The sequence below is a fragment of the Odontesthes bonariensis genome, chromosome 9 (assembly GCF_027942865.1).
Source record: "Odontesthes bonariensis isolate fOdoBon6 chromosome 9, fOdoBon6.hap1, whole genome shotgun sequence".
In the NCBI taxonomy this organism is placed as follows: domain Eukaryota; kingdom Metazoa; phylum Chordata; class Actinopteri; order Atheriniformes; family Atherinopsidae; genus Odontesthes; species Odontesthes bonariensis.
In genome coordinates, this window is record NC_134514.1 from 29,577,389 (window position 1) to 29,598,135 (window position 20,747).

Genomic DNA, 20,747 nt, shown 5'->3' on the forward strand with positions numbered 1-20,747 from the left:
AGCATTAACTAAGTTATGTGAACTAAACTAAATTCTACAGTTGCATGTAAAATTAAGCTACCACGTTGTTTCAATGCTGCACATTTGTTTAATGACAGTAGGACTGAACTCAAGAGTTCACGAGTTAAATTCTCAACTCATTCTAAGCATAAGGTTGACTTTTTCCTTCTACACTGGGTTTCTTTGGATTAATACTCCTGCCTCATGTGGTAACTACCCTTATCACCTGGACAACTCTGCTGATGAAAGACAGCATGACATTGTGGTGTTGTTCATAAACAGGTGTGTCACTTTCTCTACTGAAGTCAACACAAAACATGACCTACAAACAGTATCATGCTTCAATCTGTAAATGACAGCTATAGAAACAGAACTACACTTTATATGGAACGCCCTCCAAGTTGAGTCCATGCAAGTAGCACGGTAAGAACAATTATAGGTCTTCATTATGGGTCTATTGTCAGGCCCTTATTGTGTTGGGGTGTTTTATTGTAAGCAAGTCATGAAGTCCTGGGCGTCCACAGATATACCTCCTTGAATTTGATTCAATTCAATTAATTTTTATTTATATAGCGCCAAATACAACAAATGTCATCTCAAGGCACTTAAATAATAAAGTCCAGTTGGAATTCAATTAATTGTAATCATAATTATTCATAAAATAATCCTATTCGTTCATATAGAGACAATTCAAAAACAATTTCCCGGCTAAGGAAACCATCAGATTGCACTGAAACTTTATTTATTTATTTATTTATTTTTTGATGGAGGCCTTATGGAGGAGTCAGGGGATCACTGGTATTAAGTGGGCTGAGTTTTTGCAGCATAAATATGTGTATCGGACACAGCACATGAAAGTGCTTTAAAAGTGGCTGAGATGTTCCAGCCTTGACCAGGGTGGTATAGCCAGCGACAGACCAAATATCATACTTATAGAGCTCACTATCACCTTACAAGGACAGAGGGTTAGAGAATCATCTTGGTTCCATCTTGTGCTTCGTGCCAGAAACGGATTGCAGCCAAGTTGTTTGTGTTTTTTTTTTTTTTTTTCTCCCCCTGTTTTTCCTTCCTCTCCTCACGTGCGAGACATGTTATTGCCAGATTGTCTTGACATGGGGTAGGACGGATTATGTGTGTGCAGTCACTCATTACAGAATAGATTACTAGTCCTGCAGTCTGAGGAGCTGGAGAGCGATGGTGGAGGTCACTGAAACATTCGGCTACACTGCATAGTGAATGGGTATAACTATTGCTACTATATATGTGAGATCCCAAGTATGTTTTCTAAAAAATGACAGGCTTTCGCATGGATATCTATTATGCCTCTAATAGATGCCTCTATTATCTCCTCACCCACAGGTACTGTAATGGGCACACGCAGAGGCACATGAACACAATGAGCTTTGTGCTGCAGGATAATTGCATAATTGGTAATAAACATCCTAGAGTTCACCAATTTAAGTTAAAATTCACATATGGAAGCAGCACTGAAACCAGTCAGTGGTAATACTATCAGCAGAAAAATACTTGTAATATTGTTTAGTATGTTAGTAGTTAATTAAAACCTACAGTAGTAGATCTTTTTTTTTTTGGAAGCATTTACACATTTTTACTTACAAACAGCATCATTAACAGCAATAAGGAATCTCAATGTATAAAATCCTGGGTTTCAATATAGTTTTGAATTGGTGCTATATGAATAGGCCTACAACTGAATTGAATTAACATTAATTTAGGGGGGGAATGTTTTACCAATTGAGACGACTAGTTTCAGCAGCTAAATGCTACACTGTTTTCACCAGCTAGCTGCCAACAGTGTGTCGTTTGGTAGTGTATACAGTGTTAAAAACATCTTAACTTTTCATCTACTTTTAGAAGCTGAGGGCATCTGCTGTCTTTGTAATTCTCAATTTATAATACATTGTATAAAAATGTAAATAATACTTATAATATTATAGTGAATGTTAGCTCGTTTTTTGGGGGGCAAAACAAACTAAAGGGTTGCTGTCATTAGTGCTGGAGGTAAAATATTTGTTTCCCCTTTACTATTCACCCTTAATACAAAAAAAAATATCAATAGCAGTCAACACTTATTAAATGTTGTTAATATATTTTTTTTATACAATTTTATTTTTTACTTTGTCATGATATGTGTCCAGTCTGAACAAAGCCCAGTGCATTACAATAAACTCCAACACAGACTGGAGAACAAAAAAAACAAACAAAAAAACAACAACAAGTTTCTTCCTTTCTCCACATCACAACATTTTTCTCTCCACCCGTTCCTCCCCTCACACTCACACGTGTGCCCCCCCCATCCACACCCAGTCACCCCAAATATCCATACCTCCATGCATAATCCCCCCCAATCCCCACCACATACACACTAATACCCCACACACCCATAGCACAGACACAGACACCCCCCCCCACACACACCCACGCACACACACACACTTCAGGGTTTCCACTCAGACGCTCCCAGACACTACCTTACTACTTGCCACTGAAATTACAATGCATCATATAAGCAATTCCACACTTTTTTAAACTGTTGCTTTTTGTTATTTTCTTCATGGTTCCTTCAATACTTAAATAATGTTTCAACAGACGCTTCCATTCATAAAGTGAAGCTGCTACAGGGTTCTTCCAATGTTTTAAAATAAGTTTTTTATAAATCAGGGAACAAAAACATATCTGCCAACCTAATGGGTATCTTACCTGTTCTGTATTGTGAATCAGAATCAGAATCAGAATAACTTTATTAATCCCTTGCGGGAAATTCTTTTGTTGCAGTGCTCTTATTTACAGGAAAATGAAGATTAATAAGAATAAGATAGGGAAAAAAAATAAATAAATAAAAATAAAATAAAAATAAAATAAGAATAAAAATATTGATATGTACAAAAATAGAATAAACAATAAACAGTATTTACAATGCTACTCAGTAGCTAATTATTATTGTTATGACCGGGTTATTGCACATGGTGAAGTGATGTCAGAGACTGGAATTATACAGTTTGATGGCCACAGGCAGGAATGACTTCCTGTGGCGCTCAGTGGTGCAGCGTGGTGCAATCAGTCTCTGGCTGAAGGTGCTTCTGTGGCTGACCAACACATTATGAAGAGGATGTGCAGGATTGTCCAGCATGGATTTGATCCTGGACAGCATCCTTCCTTCTGACACTTCTGTCAGAGAGTCCAGCTCCTCTCCGACAACGTGGCTGGCTTTGCGGATGAGTTTGTTCAGTCTGTTGGCGTCCTTCACCTTCAGTCTGCTTCAGAAGGATGCATAACTGAGGTGTGAGATTAATTGTAACTATGCACACCGTATCAATCAATTTTTCTATCTCCATCCAAACCTGGTTAATTGCTGGACATTCCCAAAAGGCATGTATTAATGTATCTTCCTCTGTAAGGCATTTTATACAAAGAGCAGAAGAGGAGGAATCAAATTTGTGCACCTTAGATCTCGTATAGTATATTCTTGTCATTAGTTTGTATTGAATGAGGCGTAGATTTTCATTAGTAGTGATACTATGTGTTACTTGTAAACACTCCTTCCATTTTACCTTTGAGTCAGTGATCCCAAGGTCATTATTCCAGTTCTGATATATTTTGTGTAATGAATACCTGCCAGCTAGTTCATCAATCAGACCGTTATATAAAGTTCCTATCAGTTTCCCTTTTTCACCGGTTTTTAATATCCATTTAACTGCAGGTGATTCTATGCATCCCTGTAACAAAATTGTATCTTGTAACCAACTTCTTAATTGTGAATATTTCAAGAATTCAGTATTTGTTAAGTTAAATTTTTGTTTAAGTTGGTCAAAGGACAATATTTTACTCTCTTCACATATATCCGACACTGTTAATATTCCTTTATCCTTCCAACTACCCCAATTAAGTTTTTTATTCTGTATAGTAATTGCAGAATCGTTCCATAGGCCTACAGTCCCTGGCAGTCCAATCTCTGTATGTAATATGCTCTTTATTTTTTGCCATGCCTTCAGTGTGCTGTTAATTACAAAACCGCCTTTTATTTTTCGTCTTGTAAACATAGCTACAAACAAATTATCTAATCCAAGTTGAAAGTCCTCTATCTTGACCCATGACTCTTCCTCTGTTCTGTTTATTATTTTATCAAAATAGAACGATTGTGCGGCATAGTAATACATCTCAAAGTTTGGTAATTGAAGTCCTCCTTCGCTTCTTTTATTCTGAAGGAGCATCCTACTCAGTCTGGGAGTCTTATTTGACCAAATGAATGAACTAATAAGTCTTTCAACAGTTTTAAAAAAGGTTTTTGGGGGTATAACTGGTATTACCTGGAAAACAAGCAGAAATTTGGGCAGCCAAATCATTTTTACCAAATTAATTCTACCAATGATGTTAATCGGGAGGTCCTGCCACTGGCCTAAACCAGCTTTTAGTTCCACAAGTAAAGTTGAGTAATTATTTTGATATAATGTCTTTTTGTCTTTACTGATATGGCATCCTAGATACTTAATCTTATCCCTCTGACACTTAAATTATATTAGTTCATCTTTATTTTGCCGGCATCCTATTATTGGCATTACTTCTGTTTTATCCATATTTATTTTATATCCTGATATTCTGGAGAAGCTCTCTATTACCCCCATCAATGCCGGGATTGATTTACTAGTATTGGTTAGGTAAAGCATAAGATCATCCGCAAACAGACTTAGCTTGTAGCACTCCCTATCTACATATATACCGGTTATTTCCTCACATTCACGGATTTTCTGTGCCAGCGGTTCAATAGCCAAGGCAAATAAATATTGTTAATATAAATAGAAAAAATGTCACTGTCTTGGAAAAATCATAACAAGCAAATGATGAATTTGCACTATGTTTGAATCTTTGTATTAGATTTGTGCAATTCTACAATATTCATATTGTAAAATCTACTAAAGGTTTGAATATCCTGAGAAAAGCCAAGGGCATGGCTGTAAAGTTCTAAGTTGCAGTAGTGACTTCAAAGAATACGGGCTCAGCGTTTCTTGACATTTTGTTGACCAGATCACTGGTCATCATCACTATTGTGAGATTTATTGATAATGAAAACACCTGAATGTTTGGTCATGCATGACCCTCTTGCATGTTTGACTGTATGCTTAACTGACTGATACGGAGCATCCTCTGAGTAAACTGCTCTAAATTTTAATGACTGCCACTAATTCTGTTTGCGTCGCCTGCACACACTGATTGCATCACGCTCTGGCTTGTCACACACTCCCCTGTGTAAGCTCACTATCCTTGTATAGCCTCAGCATTGCACAGCCTCCAACATCTCTATCTGAATGAGAGTGTATGTGTAAGCAGCAACGATCATCCTTGTAGTTACAGCAGGTTTAAGGAATGCACAGAAGATTACAAAAAAAAAAAACAGGAGAAAATCGTTGTGTTGCCTGAGCGAAAAGTGGAAAATGTTTTTATTTTTGTGGCATAAGAACAGTCATAGATGAAGAGAATAGGGAGAAGGAGGAGGAGGAGGGACGATAAACATGGTGATGGAGAGTGAGTGAGAGGAGCGAAAGGGGGGAGGAGCAGAGAGATGATTCCTCTCTAATCCTCTAGACACACGCTCGGTCTGGCTGCCCACTGGCTCAGAGAGGAAGGGGGAGACGGCAGCAGGTGAAGGCAAACAGAGAGAAACCAAGAGGGGAAGCGGGAAAAAAAACAAGATGAAGGGAAGGGAAGAAAGGAGCGCCACCGCTCATAAAGCACGCTGAGACAACCACAGGGACAGAGGGAGAGGCAGTTAGAGCTGGAGAAACCTTCAAGTCTCACAGCACAAGGAAGGAGACAGAAGAAGTACGAGGCTTTAGTCCTGCTCTGTCTGAAGCAAACCAGGAGCGAAGGAAGGAGCAACAGGGAGGAACCAAAGAAATTAAGAAGAGAGGAAAAAGAATGAGTGTGTAACCACGGAGTGTCAGCGGCAAGTGATGGATGTGCATTTGCACAAACTGTGGCTGCTCCTTGAAACTCAGCTGAAGTAGATGAGAGCTTGTGTTAGATCAGGTGTGTGTAAGAACATATGACAGCCCGGCTGCTTGAGGTTTAAACAGGGTCAGGAGCAGCCAGAGGAGGAAAATAGAGAAGAAAGTGGGAAGGCACGCTCACGTGTGGAAGTACATGGACAGAGAGGTATACTGACACCAGAGGCTGTTTGTGCAGTAAGCACTGTCTAACCATCACAGAGTTGTAGCGTGGAACACTGCGGTGCGCTTTGTTCCAGCACCTTAAAAAAGACAGAGAAAGACCACTGTGAAGTGACACAGAGCTTCTGCAGGGTTCCAAACACAGCGATAGCCACCTGAAGCCACTTTCTACCTCAAACCAACACAACAAGTGGACTTGAAGACTCCAGCTGACTGGAAAGCCCACTGTGGGGTCAGTTCTGATTTCCTGTGCCCAGTGGATGCGTCCTCACTCCAACCATGGGAGAATGGACCATCCTCGAACGCCTCCTGGAGGCCGCCGTGCAGCAGCACTCTACTATGATAGGAAGGTGAGTGGTTGGCAGTGGAAGGTGTTATTGTGGTCTTCAAAATGATGTTTTAATTGTCTTCAGCTATGAATGTTCCTGCAGTGTGTCTATGTGTACACAGTATTTCAAATACAATGACTGTAACATGCATGTGTGTGTGAATCCCTCTCTGCTGCCACTTAATGATTCCTGGTTCTGAGCGGCTGATTGTGGAGTGAGGGGAGGCTTTAGCTCTTTTAATCCCTCTGAGTGACATGATGGGAGGGTTATGCAGCCGGCCGAGACAGCATTAGTCCGCACAGAGGCTTTGAATATCAGGGGATCCGGAGCAGAGTGAAGACGTCTCCCCTGAGAAGTCCATCCTGCCTACATTTAACAGCTTTCTGCTGCCTTCCCGTACAGATGTTTTATCTCTTCCTCTTTCTTCTTCCTGATTTTACGCCAAGGCACTTCAGAAAGCCACCACGTTAAGTGTGCCTCATTTCACAGCTTACCACAGTATACATCATCCCCTCCCAATTTGACTCATGAAATAATTTTCCCAACTTAAAAAAAAAGAAAAGATTCAGCGCACAATCACGGTAGTTATGATTTATCCATTCTCCTACTCACAGGGATGTGTTGTATTTTATTTAGTAAAACTTGTGGTTGTCAGCTGCAGATTAAGCAAATATTCATGAATGTTTTCCTCCCACTGTCCAAAAACCTGCATGTTAGGTGAACTGGTGACTCTAAATTGTGCCTAAGAGTGAGTGTGAGCATGGATGGTTGTGTGTCTCGTTTGTCTCTGTGTGGTCCCGTGATGGCCTGGCGACCTGTCCAGGGTGTACACGAGCTACCGCCCAATGACAGCTGGGATAGGCTCCATCTTCTGATGATAAAGTGTGAATTTTGTTCAGTGAAGTTGTAAACTAAACCTGTTCAGGTTCAGTCTTTCTGTGGTTGCTGCTCGAAATCGACATGCCCAAAATGAATGAAGTATTTCTCTGAAATGACAAACTGTGTAAACCATCTTGGTATCAAAATAGAGCTAACACTTGAGAGACTTCATCAGAGCTGAATCAAACAGGATTTTTCCATCCTGCCCCCGGTCCCGGGGGCTCCGGCGGTAGAAGAGGTTAAAGCGATTTGGAGAGCGTTTTTCTTTGCTGTGACCATAAATGATTGGTCAGCGTTTGTTTCCATTCGTTCATGACACATTAGAAGTTCACTGTTGCTCATCAACCTGGCTAGTCATACTGGTTGCAGGGTTTCAGCGAGAGCAAGAAAGAGAAGAGACAGCGGATAGAAGAATCAGAATATGATATGTTGAGGACATTATCCACACAGACGAGTAAACAGACACATATCTCAGTCTGTGTGGGCAGGAAGCCAAGAGGGCTGTCTGTCATAAGATCCTGCTGCATGTCACGACCCAAGCAAAATCATTTTACACAGATTACATCTGTCGCCCAGACGGTTGATATGTTCACATGACCAAAGTAACTCGCCAACTCTGTATTCCCACACAGGCTTACCTGCAGCCACAAATGATTTTTTGTGTCTCGTGCGTAACAGCAGATTTTATATTTCATATTGTATCACAAGCCAGTGAATTGCAAGAAGTTCAACAGTATCATATAAAAGTTTTTTTTGCTGAGTGACTGTTTTTCCAATTTCCATTTGCAAAATTGAACCAAGGAGTGAAAACAGTGTCAACTAGATTTAGCTGATTCTGAGACATGACCTTGCCCTCTTTCGAGCCTTCTTCCTGCGTGTTCTAGAAACACAGAAATGTGTTGTTACGACAACAGTGGCTTCTCAACTATTTTTATAACAAACTAAGCAATTGGACATTCAAAAGATGGTCAGTTTATGTTCCTGTTTCATCAGTGGTGAGCAATACTGAAGCAAAAGTGTGTATCACAGTGAATGGCAAAGGCTCATTGTAAACGAGTTAATCTATGGGACAAACGATGAAACATGCATATAATTTACATAAAAGGAAAAAAACATATTATTTTACATTTTGAATGTATATCTTGGGGATTTTCTGGTCATATTCTGGCAGTCTGATCACTTTTGATAAAAAGAATTAGCAATAAACTGAGATTGTATTAAAGAAAACCCCGACATGAATTGTTTTTGGTAAAATACATTGATTTAAAGCCCCTGATGTGCCTACTGTTTGGAGCTCTAACCAGGTTGTAGTTTTACTCAAGTGCCACCTCACCTTGATCTTAAATTTGTAGTTTTGAATGACCTGGATAAAGAACTTCTGGATGGCTTGCTACTAAATTAAACAAGAACAATCATATTCCCTCTATAAGATTGATGATAATTAACTGTGGCATGCTCTCAATCTTCCATATATTTGGTCCAGAGTTTCGGTTTAAGTTTGAACACTTGCAAAACGATGAGCCTTCAGTCTCAGTTCCACTGGTGTAAACTGAACATGTTGACTTTTCCTCAACCAGATTACTTAAAGGCTCTGCTTTCCTTATGAGACTTCTACTGACTTCATCCAAGTTATTATTTTTATGGTCTCCATACTGAAAAAGTAACATCTTGGATGTCTATTGGCTTCACAGCTCAAGCGACCTCCAGCTCGTCTGTTTATTTCTGTTACCCTGAAGGACATTTATACCAACTTGTCCAGTCAAAAGAATGGATAAATGGTTCATGTCACTTGTGGTATTTATGTATTTTCTAAAGATTTGGTTATTTGATGAGCTCCTATCACTCTCAGTGAAAAATGCAGAGAACCAGTTATCATAGTAACAATCTGCACGTTTCCACAGTAACATGCCTTCCGTGCATCTGGCTTTTCTGCAGCTCTGAACCGTCTAATCTGGGCCATCACTGCTGACATGAATTTTCATAAACAAACGTTAATACTCCCTCAGTCCTGAAACCCATTGGTCCTGTTGCCGCAGCTTTCTCGCTTCTCATTGGTCGATGAAGGTACCGTCCGATGTTTGGAGGCCATGGACAGGTTGCTGTCCCTGAGGCGATGCCAGCGTGTGCTCTCGTGAGCCCACCACTCAACAGCCTGCATGTTTGAGTCATTTGTCATACATGAGTCACAAGCACATTAGGGGGAATGTAACACTCGTTTGTGTTAGATTACAGAAGGCTCGTGAGATTCCCTTTTTCGGTCAGAGTTTGTGTGTGTTTGTGTGCATGCGCAGATTGACTGTGTATAAAACGTGAGCTCTCAGCATATCACATGGGTAGATAGAAGTCCCGTCCATCCTTGTGTGTTAGTAGTGATATATTCCAGCTATTATGAGTAGTGGGCAAGGTGATGGACTGTCTGATTAGCTCTGGCACTGCTGAGCCCATTGTGACACACAGCCTGTGAGGAAAAACTGTGATGAAGAACTCTGCACCTAACTACTGTCAACACATCACTCATGCTGCCTCTGTGGTCTCTCTCCCACAGGACAGCTTTTATTTGTGAGCTGCCATTGGTCAGCCTGAAACTACTAAACATGCATATCTATTATCCCTCTCTCTCATATTGATCTCCAATAATGGAGCAGAAAGTAGAGCGTGATAGAAGAAAGGGCACTTAATGAAACAGTGTTTACACCCGTCTGTATGCAAAACAAATGAACTCAGAGGTCGCACTGACTTGAATGGTAAGCGTGAGATTAAAGCCGTAAGTACCTCATTGACTTTTTTTGCCAGTTAAAATAAACCTGAATAGTATTAGCAGCTCAAGTATTTATTCTCACAACAGCTTTCTCAGTTAGAAGGCCAGTGGTTAAACACTCAGAACAATTAGATGACTGTTATAAATGTCTTCACGATCGCTGTCACTGCTTAGTAGAGGCAGCAATTAACTGGATCATTACAACTCCTCATAAGACAACCTTTATATAAGCCTTTAAAAAAAACCAAAAAAAAAACCTGTTAAACAAATTTCTGCATGTTACAGTTAGTTCAAGGATATGGCAGTCAATGAAAAACCAGATCATAAACGTCCCTTTTTCTGTTGGCTATTAATCACATTCTGTGAGACTCTTGAAATCCATCAGAACTTTTTCTCCGCCTTTTATGGCAATGCTTAATTTTGGCAGATCCTTTTGACCCTGCTGAACTTCTGCAGCAAACACATAAGAAACGTAGGAAGATGTCGGGGATTGATTCCTCCTGTGGCAGAAAAAAAAACGGACATGAAGAATCACTTCAGCTCTGCAATGTTAAGCCTACAAATTACACAAACACATCCCTGTCTCTATTACAGGGGTGCACGCAAATGGGCTCGGCATGGGATGTGAACACATTTAGTCCTCAAACATATCTCACTTTTTCAAACATCTATCAAAAACATGTTTCTATTAAACAGCAAAAAGCTAAAGAGGGAAGTATTAATTTCTTTTCTGACGGGTAACACTTAAAACAGGTTAGAAAGTAATCTGTATGTCATTTTTGTCTTTTCTTTCTGTGTCACTTTAGATGATTTGGAGCATTTATTGCATCACACTTGCCAAAATTAAGACCGTCAGTAAGGGCTTTCAGATGCTGTTATGTGGTCTGACAAGCACTTTGATGCACACTGAAGCCTCAAAACAGCTCAGGAGCACCAGATGTTCGTTTAAAATAGTCCTTGCAGCTTTAGTTCATGTGAAGCAGTTAATAGAATGCCTAAAATAGAACAAATAGTGAAAGGTTTCCTTATATCTCGGCGTGTCTCTGCAGGCTCTTCAGTGGTATGTGGGTATGTTTCCAAAGAGGTTTAATGTGACAGCTCAGTCGTCTAGCAAAATGCACATTCATGTATCTGTGCATCCCAGGTGCTCCATTTCTGCACGGTGTGATGCACACACCGAGCCAAAAACGATATTTACCGTTGAACTGTGTTAACAGAAACTCGCAGGTTACAGCCCTGTCGCCGCATGACCTTTCGCTTCCGTGCTTTTTTGGAGAAAATCCCTGTGGAGCACTCACAATCCATTTTGGGTATGATGGGTGATTGTGTTTGTGCAGACTTAAGCTTCTGTAGCACATGTTTGCTACACTGCAGAACAGAATAAAGAGGCTGTCCGATTGCTTGGCTTGCAGCAGAATACCCAGAGAGGTTGTTGAAAAGACACTGTCTCAGAGACTTCCAACAGTTATTCACACTACCCCTCCCCATCTTTGCTTTCACAGTTCCTGCATCCATATGGAATGACCCTTGAGACATGGGAGCTGTAACGTTAGTGCCCTCTCAGCTCTGCTATAAGAGGGTGGTTATTAAGATGACCTCACATATTCCACTGGGAGATTATGAATCCCTGATGGGAGGTTGACATGTGTTCCTCCTGCACCATCTAAAACTATAAAATGGCAACTACCTGCTGATAAAACTTAGATTATCTTAAATGTTAAAAGATGGACTTTATTCATTGTTCAGATGTTAGTATTCCTTGTGAGAATGACCTGCTATAGCTGTGATACTAGAGATACAAAAATTCAGAAAATGAGCCCCATGAGCAGGAAAGGGCTTTTCTGTAGCCTTTCATGACTGAATGTTACAGAAGCAGGGTTGTGACTGGAAAAGAAAAAGGGAGAGTAAATGCACATAATTACGCAACTCTGTTTTTTTTACTCTGATGTGACACCTCTTATGTACTATCTCTCCATCCTGCCTCTGTATCTCAGTGGCTTACTCGGCCTCTCTTCATCGTCACTGTCCACATATGTTGAGGTCAGAGCTGATGATGGATTACAGCTCCTAATGTATGTGTATGTGTGTGTTCATCAGACATTGTGTTGGGAGATAAACTGTCATCCTTAAGCTGACTGCTCATGCAAACCTCGCATCAATTTTTGCACCTATGTAAGTACACATTGGGGGAGAAAACTCAGGTGAGGTCACAGGTGAGGGGATAGAGAAAGTGAGGTGAGAGTAGGCGAAGAGGCCAAAGTTCGAACAGGTTTCACCTCAGGCCATCGGGGAGAAGCTGTCTCTGGCAGGATGACTCAGCAAGGCTTATAGGTTTCGTGTTCGCACCCCGCTGCAGGTCAGTGTTAGAATAAAACTGGGAGGTGAGTTTAACCTGGACATTACCTCACAAACAAATGTAGGACAGCATCCCTGCAAAAACAGCCCCCTCCCCAGCAGTCCTTTATGAAGTCGCCTTCATTAAGTATCCTCTCTTTTTAAAGTATTGACACATTAACTGTGATACCTTAGAGTGATTGCTGTTAAAAAAGGAAAAAAAAAATGGTTCAAATAACTGGAAAGCCATTTTACCCAGGTGTTACTGAATCTCCCCATTAGTTCATAGCATTTTAGACCGATACATATTAACCGTCTTCCAGGCAGCCATTACCTTCATTTCACTTGAGAACTGCAAAATGGAAATCATCTTGCGAAAAGCAAACTCTTGCTTGCGATTACGAATCCATCAGAGCGATCACACGCCGTTTGTCACTTGCCACTTAGTGCAGCTGAGAGCTGAATCAGGTTTAAGAGGATGTCCCGTCAATCTTGCAATTACAATTTACATCAAAGCAGTGAGAATCACCTGACATTCTGCATTGTATGTTGAATCTTCATTCCTATTGGCATGATATACACTTTTTATCATGATATTGAATCATTTAAAATACTCGTTGGTGAGCTTTTCCCAGAGCCAAACTATGGTCAGAGTAGATCTCTTGGTTTTGGGGTTTTAAAGTCCGTCCATCCATCCATCCATTTGCTGTACCGCTGAATCCGTCGGTCGGGTCGCGGGGAGGTTGGAGCCTATCCCTGCGGTCAAGGCAGGGTACACCCTGGACAGGCCGCCAGTCCATCACAGGGCCACACAGAGACAAACGAGACAAACAACCATACACGCTCACACTCACTCCTAAGGACAATTTTAGAGACACCAATTAACCTAACATGCATGTGTTTGGACAGTGGGAGGAAGCCGGAGTACCCGGAGAGGGTATTAAAGTCACTTCAAAAAATTCTTGCTTGCTATTCTAATTTGTCTTATTTAACCTACTAAACTAACAGTTTAACCAACAAAAATAGCATATGTAGAAACCAGAAAGCATGAATAAGTAAACCTCGAGGATAGATGTAAACAACACGGCATGTCCACAATTTTTAACCACACATTTCCAGTTATATAAAGTGTTTTTTGCTTACACATTGTGTATTATCAGTATAATTGCTTTAGATTCTTCTTTACTCAAACTGGTAATGAAAAATTGAAGTTTAAATTTGAGAGAATGTTAATAATCTTCCTACAATTTCCTATCAGTGTCTACACGCAATTACCCATAATACTCAAAAAAGTACAAAAACGAAAAAACTACCTTAATTTATTGCTTTGCGAGAGACCCTTTAGCACTCATTATATGTTTAAGTTTGTGGGAGGTCCTCATAGATGTTATAAAGAGTTCAAGTCTTAGATTTTACATTGCAGTTCAGGGATAGAAACTTGATACCACCACCATGCTTCAGTTTAGGCAGGCCTTATCTTGATGAAAAGCAGCTCCCAGTGTTCACCAGATATTGCGCTTGTAGCGCGATCGAAATAGTTAAGTTATCGGCTCATCAGAAAATCTGAATATTTTTCATACTTTGAATGGAGTTTGGGTACTGCACAGAGGTTTTTATTCAGAGTGACCTTTGTCATTCTGATATATTAAAACATCGGGCCTCATGCAACAACCATTCGTACGAATAGATTTGTTCTTAAGTCGTGCGTACGAGTGATTTAAGAGAATTTGCGCATTCAACAATTTTTTCTTTCAGGTACGAATATATTTAATTACTTTGAAGCAAACATAAATAAATATATACATTATACCCCATAATGATGCTGACATTATTCTGTTTAACTTAAATTGCCCATGAGGAGACATTTTTTTTAAGCCATTTTCAAATCAAACCATTTCTTCTTTAATTTGGTGACATTATGAACTACAAGTGACACGGAATTAACAGCACCTGTAATTTCTTCTCATTTCTTCGCTTTAGCAGGTCGCGTAATTCCACTGCTGACACTGCTAAAAATGACAGATTTGACTTTTTTGGATCTCTGAAAGCAGAACTTCAATCTCAGAGCCCGTAAAGTTGTTCTTTTTGCGCCTTGAAGCCTGATTTATGGTCGGAAACCAGGTCGTCTGCGTATGTGTCGCAGTTAATGCAGACATGCCCCCGCCCCCTACGCAGACCCTACGCAGACACTCTGGTGCACCTCCTCAAAATTGTAACTCACCGCAGACAGTGTCGCAGATATCGTCGCAGGGGGGGAGAGAAAGGAGGCCTCTGATTGGTCAACTCCGCTCTACACTATGCGTATTTCCGGTTTGCTAACCGGCTAATGGTGACGCTAACCATGCTAACCGTGACGATTCTTTCACCTCTCTGCCAGCTCCAGTAGTAGCAATATTTCTTCTATTTCTAGATCGATCAGCTGCATCTCAATCAAAGTGCGCATTCGTCCAGTCGCCATTGTTGTTGAATGACCTCCGTAACCGTAACACCCACAATCCTAGCTTGTTCGTGATTGTCCCTCTTGCGTTGTGGCGTGGGATTAACATAGCGCAGACAGCGCTTCAAAAGTAGGCATAAATCAAAAATAACTGCGTCGTGTCTGCGACAAGCTCACTGCGACACACTGCTGCGAAGTATACACGAGCCTTGATACCATTCTCATGACTCAGGACTTCCTGGCACAGCAGAGAGGAAGCGTAGCCTTATATGGTTTTATTTTGGGTGTGGAGTATGCAAATGTTCTATCCTTGTGCACATGAACTTAAATACGCACGGGTGACATTCATCATTTACACAGGTCATTTACACACTTTTTCCGAAGTTAAGAGCTTTTTTTTTTAATCTGACGTGGCGTGTTCGTACGAGACCTTCCTACGAAAAAAGAAAGAGAAATTTTGAATAAAAATACGAAAATGTTCTTGCATGAGGCCCATTGTCTTAGGTCACAGCCCTGCTCGTGTACATCTATCAAAATATTTCAACATTAGATAACACAGGAACAAAGACTCCCGTAGGACCATGGCAGAATTATCTAAGTGTACAAATGCACTAGCATTATGTGCAAAATGTCACAAAATACAGTGAGGCAATAGTTTACTGATAAAGAAATAGATGAAAAGTATTGCTGAACTGACTTTAGTCCTCACAAAAATAAAAGTGTAAGATAAAGAAGTTGCATAAAATATGAGGTCTGAATTAAAAAGAAATAGCCAACTTTGATCTTTATTTGGCACAAAGCAAAGCTGCGACCTTTGAAGTCTTCTCAGTTGGGTCTATTTGTGTGCGGTTGTGGCTGTGAGTTTTATTTAGACAACCTGCTTTTATTACACACGACTTGCAGCATTTCTGTTCCGGCATAATAAAGCTGAGGCTCTCGTTTTGTTTGATTGATCATGATGTTTGTCTGCTGGTGTAACTGCAGATAAAACTGCTCCTTTTCACAAAACCACGTACGCCTCTTTTGTTTTTAATTATACTGCCTCCACACATCATCATCAACCCCCCCCCCCCCCCCCCCCCCATCTCTCTCTTTGTAGATAAAAAGAATGCTCCTCAGCCACTGATTTATTCTGTTCCCCCGCCCACCCAACTCCCATCCCTCCTTCTTAACTGAGGTCTCTAATGAACAAGGTGAGAGTGTAAGAATCACTTTGTCTCTGGTTCTATACAATGTGATTGACCCAAGATGAATAACAAACAAGGCGTGCACACCAGACACACGCTGTCTCCACCCACTCCAAAATGCTGTATGAAGCCATCTGATTCACTGCTTTCTCACATAAACGCACCCTTGCTCACACGAGCGCACTCTCTGAACCAGATGGTCATCCAAATATACAAACATGTGCGTAAGCATACGTGCAGCACGGTTACTATATTTACACACATCTCAGGGGCAGGAACGTGCACATAGACTCGCTCTCTTACGCACACACATGCATTTTGCCAAAACTGTCACCGTCCTCATGTTTGCAGCAGATCATATGAGCAACCACAAAAGAGTGTGACAATGCATTCACACCTCACCACACACTATTCCCTTTTTTGCAGATTCTTCAATCAAGCAGCCAAGCCTCAGGGAGAGCACTTGACTCTCGGCAATATGCTGCGTTCACACCACTCTCGCAGCCAGTTATAAAAAGAAGCACTTGGTAGACAGCACTGTGTAAAAAGGATAAATTTAGACTTCACAACCTGGAGAAAGACAGGAGTGCTGGCTGCTATTTGCTATAAAAGGTATATCTCCCAATAGGCATCTGTGTGACCTTTTATGGAATGTGAGGCTTCATTCACATCATATTAGATTGTGGAGATGGCAGAGGTAGAACTTCTTATAAAAACCCATGGCTCAACGCTTTCACAGTAAATGTGGGTTCTCAACAGACTTCAAGTTTATACTATAGGTTTGATATTTGACTATTTGATTTTTATCGACCTCCTCATTGTGCTTCCTCACCGCCAGCCTGTGACCGTCATCCAGCTGCGTAGCGATGTTCTGCCGTCCTAATACGGCTAGCTTCGCGGAGTTAACCATGCGTGCTCTGGTGTTCTTGTGTTTCTTTATTTTCTCAGAAAGATGTTTCATATCCCTTACTCCTGTAACTGTCCAGGCGGGATCTGTCCCAGTCGTTTTAAAAAGCATACTCGTAAAAAACAAAATAAAGCGTTAGCATGGCTACATCCAGCTAGCCAAGCCTTTATGGTGCACCAGTTAGGAGAGAAGCCTCTCACGTAGCACTTTCCCTTCTTGCTCACCGGCTGTTTGATAGCGAGGTCAGGTTGATCCGGGCCCAATTCTTTTACCCGAAGCTTCTCCATCAAAGCTCTCCTCTCAAATGGGTTTTGAAGTAGAGATCTTACGTAGTTTGGACTCGGTCTTATCGGGGTTGTCATTTTGCTTGCTGTCATGTAGAAAAATGGCGCCTGTTGACAGTCTAACCGCCTTAGTTTAGGCTTGGGGCGATAAAATTGTCACCCTTCGTGGAATTTTTTTGACAGCGCTGATTGGATAAATTTGTATCAGAAGTTTGACAATATAGTTATGCTATTGGCTAATCTGCTACAAAACCCCACCTCCTCGGGACAATTTCTTCATCGCCCCAGAGCTGAATTTGAGACATACAGACAGTGGACGTGCAGGAATAAGAGATTTTACACAGTAGTTTGTAATTTTGAAATGAAATTTTGACATTTTTGTCAAATCCTTATGAATACTGTAATGCTTTCTGTTGGGAGGGCGGCGCCCTAGCGCCCTCTATTGGCCAGCCGCTGCTATTCATATTCTAGTGTGGGCGAGAGCGAGACACAGAGAGATAGACGCCTCTGAGTCACAGCCTGTCAGTACAGTCAGGTCCTGGCCTAATGGCATATGGTGATCTGCGACTGGTGGAACCGGGCTTGGGGGGGTGGGCAATGGCCCTCTGGTCCCCCCCTTCCGGCGCCGTTGGTTTGATATACCTTCTGAAATTTAAGTGCAACCGTCTCCCCTCTGTTGATCTGATTGGTTGAAGCTAGCAGAGATGGACAGATGGTGAATCCAATCACTTGCCAAGTACCTTTTTTTTAAAAAGTGTATGCCCTGTCCAAAACTGCTCCCATCAAGGGCTCTCCAGATGGTTCTGTGTAACAAACCATCTGGGTCGTTAGGTTAATGTTTGGGCTGCCTAAAACGTGAACTCAGATCAGTTGGCACAAACAGCAGCATCAGAACATCCGCTAAATAGATATTATTAAGCTTTCTATGATATTACATGATTTCCCCAGCAGATGCCGAGCTGTCATAGAATTCCAGATGTTCTATTTAGCAAGCTTTTTAAAGACTTCCTGTTCATTTTTCAATTGATAGACACAAGTTCAGGAACTGAGTGGGCTTACTGATGAGCATCAGTCATCTAAAAAAATGCCCGAACACTGTCATAAAATCCTTTGATCATACATTTGTTTAGGCATGGTAACAAAAACACATTAAATACACATTAAATACATGTGTCTTCACTGCCTCAGACTGAACCCAGTATTCCTTCTTAGACGCACAAAGTTTTTATTTTTTGCATCAATATATTATATACATTATATATATATATAATTCAACAACAGATATAATAGAAAATGAGATGTTGCGAGAGTCCTTTTTGAAAGCTTGAAATTCAGAGTGTAAATTGAGTCAAGGTGGAAAGGAGATACCCACTGTGAACTTTAGATTTGGTCATGTCAAATTTAAAAGACATCTTTTTCAAGTCATTCAGATTTCTTAGCTATTTCCACTGGAACAATGATGATAAGTGTGAACCATTATTTATCAAGGGTAGATGTAAGCATAAGAGACAAGAATATTTTCTGTCAGCTGAGTGCTTTTGGGATGTTCCCTGTGTGGCTTATGTGCCATGGAGGCTCCCTCCATGTGCCAGAGCAGCTGATTGGGCTTGGAGCTTGGCACGGGAAAGCTGGGATGGGTGGGGAGTTGGCATTGATGTGATGGCCCAAGCTAGGGATTGTCCAAAACCCACTGATTTAATCCGGATTACAGCCATCATTTCTCTCTCTTTCTCCGTATTTTCCTCCGTTGCCCCACCCCCCACACACCCATCCCTCTCTCCCACCTTTTCTGCTCATACTTTCTCTTTCTTCCTCTCTCCTGCTGCTCTTACTCCTGCTTATGCCTCAACCCTCCATCAATCAGACCATATAATCCACCCCAAAAGCCAGTTCTCATGAAGGCTGGTCTGTTGCCATGGCGATCTCCTTTGTTATTAATTTTTATACATATATACATAGGGAACCATCACTCAAACTAGATTTTATAAAGTCTATTTTAAATTTCATGGTCTCTTTCTGAACTCCTACTTATTCACTTAATATGTTGCCAAGGTAACTGCCATGGTTTTTTATCGTCATGGAGACCCCCGTGCACATGTACCTGTGCTTGGGTAGGAAAGTGACTCAATCTGTTTCTTTGAAGTCAAATGAAAAATAAAGACTATAAATAATAAGTTGATGACCATTTGAAAATATTTTCTAATAGATTTGACATACTGATTGGTACAACTACACGCAAAAAATACAGTCACCCATGTGCATGTGCACTGCTATATATTTAGAAATAAACAGCACTTAAATAATGCTATCCTAGTGTGTCTGTGATGGAGTGTTAGAATGCAAATTAAAACAGTATTAGAAACATGATAGATTTTTGTTGTTGTGCTGCTCACAGAACCAAGACTATAGACACTAAAATAATATATATCTTGGTAGAGATCACAAATGACTTTAATGTAGCGACAGAAATATGCAGTACATAAAGCTAATGAATAGAAAGAATAGTTGCATGTTTTTACTCGTAAGCACCATATACATGGCCTCATCATGTATGTTGAAAAACTGTTGATATAATGGTAAATGGTATTTTTGTATCCCCACAATGATTTATGCACAACATCTCTCATGATGGCATCTCTTGACTGCTTACAGAATGTGTGTAAAGTTGAAGTCTTTACACATATACTTATTGGTGGAAGACAAATTCAGACCCCATACTTTAGGAAATATTCATCATCTAAAAGAAACAATATGTCTACTTAAGTATCAGTCTCAAAAGTACCTCAAGGCTGCAACAGGTAAATGGACTTAGTCACAGTGCTGCATGTATGTTTCTGCCTGGCATTGTTTTATTCAAGGTGTTTTGAATACAGTATATTGCTTGTTATCCATCCAACGGAGCTGCAAAGGTAAATAAAGGCATATAACTCAGAGCCTGAGTGAAGACAACAGACTGAACAACTAAAGGCCCCTGACAACCCAATGGTAAAACCATTTTCACTGGTTAGTCTGTGGGAAATTCATCTTCCTCTCTTCCCGAAATCAGTTTCAGCAGTGTTGGCTTTGTGACGCTTTACAAGAGCTGCAGGAGTGTGTCTGAATAAAGTTTGTTGTTGTGCACAGCTGCATTGAGATGGGTCCTTATTCTGTGGGAAAAAATAATCAGTGCACACACTGGTATGATATTTGTTGGTCACAGTATTTGAGCATGACAGTGAAGGTCTTTGTAAGTGAGAGTTGAAGGTGGAAGGATAAATGTCTGTCCACAGGAGAGTTGTCCCCTCATCCCTTCTGTTACAGACCTTAAGCAAAGAAACACCCCTTTTGGATCTTTGTGCATGTGTTTGTGTGAATGTGTGTCAGGGGACTCCTGCGTGAGTTTGGATTCAGCTTTATGCCTGATGACCTGCCCCGAACCACGAGCCATTGATAAACCCTGGCAAAGGA

The 20,747-nt window shown here is 40.8% G+C and overlaps 1 protein-coding gene across 1 annotated transcript in view; it reads left to right on the forward strand.

Annotated features, from left to right (window-relative positions):
• The first annotated feature begins 5,643 nt into the window (after nucleotides 1-5,643).
• The window catches only part of gjd1b (gap junction protein delta 1b), a 29,862-nt gene continuing 14,758 nt past the window's right edge, over nucleotides 5,644-20,747 (forward strand). Inside the window, exon 1 of the mRNA XM_075473986.1 lies at nucleotides 5,644-6,535. Coding sequence (XP_075330101.1) covers nucleotides 6,465-6,535 — 71 coding nt within the window. The 5' untranslated portion in view covers nucleotides 5,644-6,464. The remainder of the gene's footprint in view (nucleotides 6,536-20,747) is intronic.